The 11,410-nt window shown below is 33.3% G+C and overlaps 1 protein-coding gene across 1 annotated transcript; it reads right to left on the bottom strand.

The window, feature by feature from the left end:
• Window positions 1-3,442: 3,442 nt before the first annotated feature.
• Window positions 3,443-7,471, bottom strand: LOC112523828 (U-box domain-containing protein 7). Its single transcript, XM_025133501.1, has 2 exons — window positions 6,981-7,471; window positions 3,443-4,423 (listed from the first exon to the last, which is right to left on the bottom strand). Exons 1-2 carry the CDS (start codon window positions 7,469-7,471, stop codon window positions 3,574-3,576), a joined length of 1,341 nt encoding a protein of 446 aa, XP_024989269.1. The 3' UTR covers window positions 3,443-3,573.
• Between the last annotated feature and the right edge of the window lie 3,939 nt (window positions 7,472-11,410).

Below are 11,410 nucleotides of genomic sequence, written 5' to 3'. Positions count from 1 at the left end.
ATTATTTGCATAATCAGCTTGATTTAATCCGGGTTTCTACAAATGAAATCAAACATATTATTTCTATATGACCCTGTGTGACACGTGTCGTGGGGAACATATAAAAACTTACATTTCTTAAATCTTAAGTATATCACATTCAACTGATTTTCTCAATTTGCATATATATTTTTAGATTACTGAACATATATACGAAGGATTATGCAGAGATGGAGAAGAAAGTGAATATGTGTGTGTGTGTGTGTATGTATGTATGAAGATGGTACGTAATGGTCTAATTATACCCCCCTTAAATATATGTGTATGAAGATATATGTAATGGAGAAGAAAGTGAATATATATATATATATATATATGAATGAAGATGGTACGTAATGGTCTAATTGTACCCCCCCCCTCTCAATGATATCGAAGTGCATCCCAGACCCATTGACTTAGTGGATACTATATCAATTGCCACCTCAAGTCCTCAATACTTTAGCGCACAGGCACCACCTTAAGGTCACAATACCTTTAGTGCACACACCCTACCGAGAGCACCTCAAGGATACCAGATCTTAGTACCCGTTCATTCTCTACTTGAGTTCCAACCTCAAGGTTCCTATTCGACCATTAGTGTCTACTCCCTAGCCTTTAAGATAGAAATCTCAAACTCTGTACTTGATAATGCAAACCATTCAACCCTAAGGCATAAAGGTTAAAGCATCAAAACCACAATATTCATGGTCCTAGAGCCCGACTCATAAGAATTCACCTCCACAATACCGAGACAACCACAGTGCTTATACGAGGACATCAAAAATCTCCACTTATCAAATAAGACTGACTCACTTGCCTATGGATCCGATGTGTTACAGTCTAAATTAAATTACTCGAAATTGATGACCAACACACTCAAAGCATGTAATTCTCAAATAAGAATGCAATAAATTTATATCATATCTAAAGCACGACATAAAGCAAATTAAATTGGACAAATTTCCACAAAGATCAAATGAGTCAAAATCAACCTAATATACTCTACACTCATTTAATTGCTCAATAAAAGTCAACATAAGCATTAAAACGCATTTAACCAACATTTATGCAAACACCTGTCCCAAAAGTATGATCAACTCAAAAACCCATCATTGGTTGGGACAAATCATTTTTCAAATGAAATCATGTCATGTATATTTCCAAAATGCCTTATAACAATTAACACAATAATATGCATATTTCAAACGATTTATAGAACCAACTACACTAAAAGTGCATTAACGTCAAATAACCTTCAATTATAAGATAAATCATGAAAAGAACACACCCTTATGTTTTATAAAAAAAAACCCAAAATATAGGCATTTTACATGATTATAAGATCAAATATACCCAAGATATAAATCACATCAAATAATCAATACATTTGATAAATATCAAGTAAAACACCAAGACTTCCAAATGGATTTTTTTGGCATATATGGTTTCCACAAAAGCAACTTGAACTCACCTTACTAGGTTAGATAAAACCTAGATTCCAAACCCAAATCCTTAGCTTCCAAAAATGGAGATTTCACCATCTTCAAGTCATTCACAATAAATATTTAGGGTATCCAAACCATTCATTTTCTCAAGTCTAGAAATGAACCACAAATGAGCATAAGCTTTAGATCTACAAAGATTCCCAAACTAGAGCTTAAAAGGTTCACAAAACTTACCACTTCAAGAACTTGAGATCTCTTAACCGAAATTTTCCATGGAGCCTTTCTCAACCTAACTTCCAAACATAAAAGTTTGAAGCAAGAAGTTGGATCCCCTCCAAAAATCTTTCCAAAGCGTTGCCAAGAGTTCCCTAAATTGCCAAGAGGAGAAGAGAAAAGAAGAGGTGAAGAAAATGAGTGAAAACCCTAAAAATCGAACTTTTTATCCGTCTGCAGGTCATATGCGACCTCATATGCAACCCAAGTCTTATATGTGGTTGTCAGAACTTCATATATGCGACCACAACTGAGACTCTGGTCGCATATATAGTCACCTAAATCTCTGTCCAATATATGCTACCTCAACTGAGACAATGATCGCATATCCTACCTAACTCTATATGTTATCTCAACTAAGACCCTGATCTTATATTTGGTCGCCTAATTTTATATGCTACCTCAACTGAGACCCTAGTCATATATCTGGTCACCTAACTCTCTACTTCGGGATTTCACCTTCATTTTGACATTCTAGTGAGTTAGGAGACTTCGGCTATGACCTAAGTCACTTGCCAAGTTGTCGGGACCCTTTTGATGCCCAAAAATCCTCGTTTTCTCTAATTATATGACCCTAAAACAACCCAAGGCTATAAAACACAATTAAGCATCGTTAACTCAAGGTTAATAAACCAAAAGTAGTTCAATCAACCTGTAAATGCATCTATCAAAAATACAGGTGTTATAGTAATTGTCTAATGCACTTATTAATAGAGATTCAACAATCATATTAAATTCAAGAAATAAAAGGATATCGGGTCCATCGGATTGGGTTGGGTTCAAATGATCGTAAACAAATTCCAACCAATACCTACGGTTTGAAGATTTTACAACTTGATTAGATATCAGGTTGGTCGGGTTGATCAGTGTGGTCGGGTTTTTGAGCACCCCTATGTGTGTGCGCGCACACACTTTTGGTTCCATCTTTGTGTGTGTCTTAGGTTATACCGGAGTAAATAATATGTATGTGTGTTTTTTTAGGTTCCATTTTTGGTGTATGATGTGTGTGGTTGGCGGTTGTGATTATCATCGGGGAAGATGATAGGATTGCATTTGTTGTTAGGGTGGGGGAGGGAAAGCCAAGGGATGGTATGATGATGTTCGTCGGACGGAGAAAAAGGTGGTGATGTTCGCTAAAGGGGAAGGGTGAATGGGGTGGTGATGGCAACGGATTGGTTCCTCGGTTTGTGTATATTTATTATTTATAATTTAAAAGATAATAACATAAATACATAGACATATTTTTGTTTTATGAGGAAAAAGACAAATGAAGATAAAAGAAGAAAGTGAATCTGAGTTAACCAGACTTAACAAAAATAATAAATGGACGTTAGGCTAAAGGACCAAATGCTTGAAAAAGTGTATACCACCGGATTATCTATACAATAAATGAAGTTCAGGGATTAATTCCATAAAAGTCCACATATCAGAGGGATTAAATTCATAATTTACTATAATATTTAATAAAAATATATTATTAATTACCTGAATTTTTTTGGATATTGTCACCTTTTTATTGAACATGACTACAAATACTTAACTGAGATCCAAATTTTCTCCCACGTCCGAATGGGTTTATTAATCTATGTGTTTGCATAAAAGCGTCTAAAGATGTGTCTAAATGTTGACTCAAAAGAGTCAGACGAAATAACATCTTCCCTTTATATATTTAGATATAGACGCAAATAGATACTTATATTAAAAAATCACATAAAATATTTTGCTTATTATTAAATTGATCGACAAAACAAATGTTTTTCCTATAATGTACAAAGAAATGAAAAGATGCACAAAAGTGCACTTCAATGGATGTAAAATTGTATTTTTCTTTATGTATCTAATATGGCAAGCTCTTTGAACTTGAACTAATCGCCAAAAGTTTGAGTTTAGCATTTGATTTATCTGAATCCCCATTTGCACGACGGGTAATGGTTTCCATATTCTTGTACAAACTTTGTTGGACCATCTTCTTCATTAACTTCTTGCCTTCACCAGCATCCACATGATTCATTGGCGAGCTGAAGGATGACCTTCTTGTTTGCGGCCCCGAATGAGGTCCCATCTTCATTTGTCTCTCGTCTTTGAACCATTGCAACAACTTTAAAGCCCTTTTTTGTGCCAGTGCGCTTCCTAACAAGGCTACTTGAAGAAGAATGGGCACGATTCCCCCTTCTGCCATTTTCGTTCTTTGCAAAGAGCTTTGATGAGCTAATATCATCAAGATGTAAGCAGACAACTCTTGTGATTTAGATTTATCATCCCATGTCAAAATCTCTATTAAACATTCAGGCACTAGTGGGCTGTTTTCCAATGCTTGTTTCCCCATCGAAGTTACCACAAGATTCCCTAATGTTGCAAGAGCTTTCTCTGAGGCTTCTTTCATTGATGACAACTTCAATAGAATGTGTATCACCTCATTCGTAACCAACGATCCAACATTGCCTATCATGTTCGATAGATTATACAGTGTACCCAGACACAATAGTTTGGTCTCAACGCTTGAATTTGATTCAAGCATGTACAGAACCAGTGGAAGAATCTTTGATGAATCAATAGGAAATTGAGCATTCACTAGTGAAGATAACGACATGATTAATTGTGCAAATTCAGGTTTGATAGATTCTTCGATATTAACGTTCTGAGATAACTTTAGAAAGATTCCCGCCTCCACGATGAGAGCCTTGTTCCTGACAAACAAAAAATAACGAAAAATAAGATTTTGTTTAAAAAAACCTTATAATACTCTTTAATATTTCTTACTCGAAAAGGTTAAAAAACGAATAATAATATATTTTCACATGCACATACATGACATAGAGTCCATTTCAGATAAGAACCACAAATATTTGAAAAATAAAGAACTATTTTAGTGTGTATTTATTATTATTAAGTATAGTAATTGACATAATACAAGTACAAGTTAATATGTTCGTAGATGACTGTATAGTATGTATTCATTCATAAATATACACATTGATAAATATATATATATATATATATATAGGTTGGTTATTATACAATCTTTTACATTTGTACAATCAATACAACCCAATTTCAACCGTTCATTTAATTTGATGAATATGTGATTTCATAGAAGTTTTGATTGTTTTCTAATATAAAGTATTGGTTATAATTAAGAAACCTTATTCATCTTCCATAAATATTCAAATCATAATATAAATAAACTCTCATCATTTCTATAAATATCTCAATTAATTGAGTTGCATTGGTTGTACAAATGGACATGATTGTATTTGAAATATACTCTCTCTCTCTTTCTCTCTCTCTCTCTATACATACATATATACATACATATATATATATATATATATATATATATATATATATATATATATATATATATATATATATAAATGGGACCTTTTGGATACTAACCCACAAGAAGTTAAAGAGAACATGAATATTATGATAAGTCAACAGGGTTTTAAAACTATATCCATGAATATGATCAAAGATAGTCCTAAGGTCAACAAATGCAGTTTCCTAACATCTATTTTTGCAAGATCTGAAATATATATAATTAATAATATTTCAATTATTATATAAGGATACGAATATTATTCAATTTCTTAGTAAATCAAAATAACAAACTCTTGGAACTGTATAATTAATTTATTAATTAAGCTTCAACATTATTATATCTAAATCAAATAAAATGCAAATATGCTAAAACAATTCCTTCACATAATAATTCTATAAAAATGTATTAATTAATAAGCAGATGATAAAATATATATATTTCTGTGTTTAAGTTTTCAAATTGTTCATGACTTAATGGATATGACAACTAAAACTGTTGCTTTGAAACATTTTAATTTGAAAATTATAAATATTTTATTTCAAATGAAATAATTTAAAGACAACATGATCCCATAAATTATTATTTTTATCATTAATAAAAAAGAAATTGTCTGCCTAACAACTGCTATTATTCCACTTCCAACCCATTCCTACCGTCATGGATTCTAGTGGAGAGTCAATGCATACCATGGCCCATAATGCGAAATTAAAACCCTAATTTATTAAATTATTATTTTATTAATCTAGATATCCAACTCGATATTCGAGCCAACTAATCATAGATCAACTATCTATAAAGTCACTGTATTTAAACTTCCGTGGCCATATTGAGATTTTTGTTTATTAACCTGGATATCCAACCCGCTATGTGAGCCGACTAATCCCAGAACGATCACCTGCTTTGCAGATAGCCCGAAGTCACCGTATTTTAATCTCTGTGGCTATAAAATTTTTATTTCTCATTGGATTTAAACTTGGGACCTCATGATATTTTTGACCTTTGGAGCTAAGCTCAAACCAATCAGACACCATCCTTGTAATTAATATTGGGATTTTTATTATTTCTTAGATCGAATCTGAAAACTCCAGATACTTTTTGACCTTGGAACCCAAAATACGTTTATATAAAAAAAACTAGAACAAAATAGGTTAGGTTTCATTTTTATGTTATTTGTTCTATCCGTTCAAATAAAATTATGATATTGTATATTTTAAAAAATAAATAAATAATTTGACTTTTGGCTTAAAAAGGTCAAAGTTGGCCACTAGGCTCCCATATGTGAAGTTGGTTCTAGTCCCATTAATGATTGCCTTTTTATCTCAAAACCGCACATTAATTAAACATGCTTAGACTAATATTCATTTAAACAATTAAAACTCAATTTTCAATTATTTTTATAAACATACATCTCATTTTCAGATAATAAATGTGTTCCTTTTTCCACTTTAAATTCATTAATAACATTGAAAATTTTATTACTATACAAGTTATTAGTTAAATTCTATATTCCGGTGTGGTACCGGTAATAAACATTTTTAAATGTTTGAATAAACAACTTATATCGGTGCCAAACGGGTAATAAGAAATTTTTGAAATAATTAAACTTTTCTGACTTATAATAAGTTGATAAGTGCTTTTGTAAAAAAACATAAGTTATTTCAAATAAACAATCTCAAGCACTGTTAAATATGGATACATTTCAAGGCATTATATATGTTTTTTTTTAACTTTTTTTAATTATATAAACCAATATTTATGAGTCATATAGTTTTTATTTAATTTTAATAACTATATGGTATATAACAAGTTTGATGAAATTGATGATGATGTAATTATGACTTGGTAAAAATATAATTAATATGTTTTTCAGTATTTAAATATGTAATTAGAAAATAAAAAATACATAAAGATTTGAAACTTACGTGCAGGTGCCGTTAGCTAGCTCAAGTAAAGCTTGTACAGCCAACCTCCGATGATCTGCTGCATATTCCGAACCAACCATGACCACCAACGGCGGAATAACACCAAGGGCCGCCATCAACTTCCGCCGCCTCAAGTCATCTCCGGCGAGCCTCTTAATCTCTCTGGCTGCAGCCGCCTTCTCTTCCCGGCTCCCAAAGTGAAGACTCTTCACAGACCTCTGCAAAATCCCATCATCATCATCATCATCATCATCATCATCATCACCACCACCACCACCACAATTATTACTTTCACTGATCCCTGCAACAAATCTCGTCTCTCCTTGATCAACGATGATCTCTTGCGTCCGCCTATGATCACCGGACTGACTGGCGGACGGCCCATATTGCTTGCTGGAGGAGTTCTTGTGGACAAGCAACCGTCGGATTCTGGAAAAAAATCTGAGCTTTACATAGACTTGATACCAAGATGATGATGATGAATCAGTCATTTTCGGTTGTTGTTGTTTTCTTGGAAATATTACATACAAACAGGAAAAGAGAGATTTCGATTTGAACTTTTTGTGGGTTTGCTACAATGCCCTTTATACATAAAGAATCACTTTTGAGAGAGAGAGAGAGAGAGGACTTCGAGGGGAAGAGGGCACATGCAAAGGGTCTTATTTGTGTATAACATACTGTTAACATCCACGTATATATATATTATATCCTATGATAATGGCGATGGGAGAGATCGAAGGAGATGAAAAGGGGGTATTCCTAAAATGCCCTTGTGAAAATGGTTAATCACGATGGTAGATTACTCCATCTTGATATTTTAAAGTGATGAAATCAGTTACAACAATTAAAATTCAATTTCTTTTGGAAAACTCCAAAATGCGTCTTTGTGATTATATGAAAAATCTGGATTGGATACCAATCCTTTCATTTTCGTTATAAATTAGATCACCTAACACTAACTTCATAACTTTCTTTCTGACTTTAATATTTTACTCTTTTTAAATATATTTTTTTAAATGTAATATAAGAGCTTAATTATTTGACAACTCTACAATTTGAAAAATTGGTAACATATGTGAGGTCCATCCTAAATCACTAGTTTAAAAAAATTAATGCATTTTTTAGGTTAAATCAAATTCCACAAATATATATATAGGAGACGTTTCATTTACAAACCAATCTTAGTCGTGCATCTAATCTAATAAATATCTTATTTCATTTTGTTTCCTAATCGAAAATCATGATCGTAATGAATGAACTTTTTCATCTTTCATATAGATATATATATATATATATATTATCAATTGTTCATAAATATATTTATTATTTCCTAATATAAACATTGGTTATGGTTGGTATAGTTTGTTAGAATTAGATGGTTTGTAAACGTCCCTGATGTGTGTGTGTGTATATTCAGGCATAGATTGTGTGAGTAGGAGTGTTAATGTGAGAAACGTAAGAAGAGATCTGAACCCTTAATCACCTTTAATCTCAAACCCACCTATGAATCGCATTTCATATGAGGATTGATCTGGTACATCACGGTGCATCATCTCATCCTAATGTGCGTCCAAGGGTGGAGATCTCTTCGTACGTTTCTCATCTTAACTCTCATTCTCACCGGAACCCAACTCTCCCTTCTTACGCTTCTCACCTTAGCTCTTCTTCTTACACAATCATTCACATACATATATATATATATATGTATATATATACATATATATCTCTTGTAATATACATGTATACACATGTACAATTGGATATGTACATAAGGTGAACATAATGAAAACAACCTTAAGAATTTTCATATAAGGGTCTTCACAATTTGTTCACAAGTGGGAGGTTTACTTTTACGGGGCGTTTGGTTCGCAGGATTCCGACCAAATTCGAAGAAATTGGAATAATCAATCCCATTAACCAAATTCCGTTTAGGAGTTTGGTTTATCTATGGAATTGAATTGAATTCCACACGTTACACCATTCATGGATTTGGTCATTACATCACAATTGAGAAAGAATTAAATTCTATTCCATCCAATTCTCTCAAAAACACAAAATTTTCTCCATCTTCCTTACTTAATCTGAACCACCATCGACCATCACCGACCATCACCTATCTGAATAACCATCCACTATCACCGATTACTAACGATTTGAACCACCGTTAACCACCACCGATTGAAAGCATCAAGAGCAATGATCATTCGAATGGTATCCTATCTAGCCACAGGTGCAAAGACTTCGGTATAATCAATTCCAAATTTCAGTAAAAAGCCCTTTGCAACGAGTATTGCTTTAAGTTTATCCATTTTCCATGTCTCGTTTAGCTTGGTCTCAAACACCCATTTTACTCCAATTTTTCTTTCTTCAATTGAAAGGGTAGTCAGTTCCTAACTTCCATTATGCTTAATGGATTTGATTTCTAGGTCCATTGATTTTCTCCACTTCGGGATTTTAATGTCTTCTTCGAAGGATATAGGAATGTCTAAGAATGTAAACATTCTTAACTTAATTTCTTCATCTAATTCAGATCCACTTACACAGTCTTCAAAAAAAGGTCTGTAGCCTTATAGCCCGACTTCTTGCATTATTTCCAACCAACTGTTCTTCTTATTTATTAGTAGCATCGCCATCCTATTGTTCTTCCTCTTCAACTTGTTATTCTGCTTCTGCATTCATAGGTTCGTCAGGTAAATATCTTCATCTCCCCGTGCAAAAGTGGGTATCTCAACTTCTTTAGTTGAATCACCCCAATCCCACTTCTTATCTTCTTCAAACACCACATCCTTATTCACAACTAATTTTTTAGAGACCAAATACATTCTATAGGCTTTGGATTCTTGACTCAAGCTCAAGAAAACACAATTGTGTTAAAATAGTAAGCTAGATAAGTCAAGTCAAGTTAGTTTTTTATATATTTAATTATCTTTGTTGCAACAGGTGTGTCAGTTGGAATGGATGTTCTGATAAGAAAAGTTGTATATTTGATATATCTGATATAACATCTTACTGTGTATTCTCCAACAAATTGGTATAAGAGCCAATTTATCGATGGCTTCAAACGCTGCAAACAACAATACATTACAACCCTAATTACCGAAACTAATTGGTAGAAATTATCATCACCGGAACATACAAATGCGAGTATTGTACGAATCGCAGGATCTCTGGTATGTTGTTGAAAATGGCTACACAGAATTGGTTCTGATAGAAGGAACAACACCCCAACAAATCCTCAAAGATAAAGAGCATAGGAGAAAAGATAGAAAGGCACTATTTTTTATATTTCAGGCAGTGGACGAAAACATCTTCGAATGTATTTCCTCTTCAAGAACAGCAAAAGAAGCATGGGACACCCTCTATAGGACATATCGTGGAGAAGAACGAGTGAAAATAGTAAGATTGCAGACTTTGAGATGTGAATTCGATAACATAAAGATGAAGGAAACCAAAAGCGTAGAAGAATACTATAACCGAGTGATCATTTTGCTAAATCAAATGCGATTGAACGGTGAAACAATCGATGATCGAAGAGTGGTAGAAAAAATTCTGAGAAGCTTAACAAGAAAGTTCGAATACATCGTTGTAGCAATCGAAGAATCGAAAGATATATCCGAACTTTCCCTTGAAAACCTGTAAGGGATATTGCAGTCATACGAACTCAGAATCAAACAATTCGATACACAACCGTTGGAACACGCATTCCAACTGCAATCTAATAATCAATGGAACACAAGCGAAAAGCGCAACGATCAAAGTGTAAGTAACAAAGGAAAGGGTCGAGGAAAACCATTTTCGCAGATTCAATGCTACCACTGTCAAAACTTTGGACATACGATACGCTTTTGCAGAAAAAGAATCGCATAAGAAAGAAATGGTACAACTTTTATGCACATGGAAGAAACCACGAAAGATGAGTCTATGTTCATGTTGTTAGAAATGCAGGAACAATCCCTGAAGGAAGTATGAAACTTGGATAGTGGTTGCAGCAACCATATGTCAGGAAACAAAGACTTATTTGTTTCAATTGATGATTTAATAAAAAGAGAAGTACGAATGGGAGACGACAAAAAACTCGATGTGCAAGGGAATGGTGACATCTTAATGAAGACCAACAAAGGAAGTAAGAAGATTCCAAATGTGTACTGCGTGCCTGGTCTTAAACACAATTTACTAAGTATTGGACAACTTCTACAAAAAGGATATGACATTCACTTCTCGAACGGAACAGTCGAAATTAAGGATGGGAACAAGAAACTCCTAGTAAAGGTACCCAAGTCTGCTAATAAAATGTTTTCTATAAGATTTCAAGATGAACATTTATTTAATTTTAATATGATAAGTCAAGATGTTTCATTACTATGGCACCACCGCTATGGTCATGTCAACTTCGATTCACTTTCGTATATGTGTCGACATAACATGGTTGG

The sequence above is a fragment of the Cynara cardunculus genome (assembly GCF_001531365.2).
Source record: "Cynara cardunculus var. scolymus isolate 2C chromosome LG 12, CcrdV1, whole genome shotgun sequence".
Lineage (NCBI taxonomy): Eukaryota > Viridiplantae > Streptophyta > Magnoliopsida > Asterales > Asteraceae > Cynara > Cynara cardunculus.
This window is presented reverse-complemented; position numbering and strand designations above follow the sequence as displayed.

Bases quoted from the DNA above. Each gene is read 5' to 3' on its own strand.
- LOC112523828 (XM_025133501.1), bottom strand. From the start codon at position 7,471: ATGACTGATTCATCATCATCATCTTGGTATCAAGTCTATGTAAAGCTC. The intron at 4,424-6,980 runs GTAAGTTTCAAA...TTTGTTTGTCAG, and splicing joins CTAGCTAACGGCACCTGCAC to GAACAAGGCTCTCATCGTGG.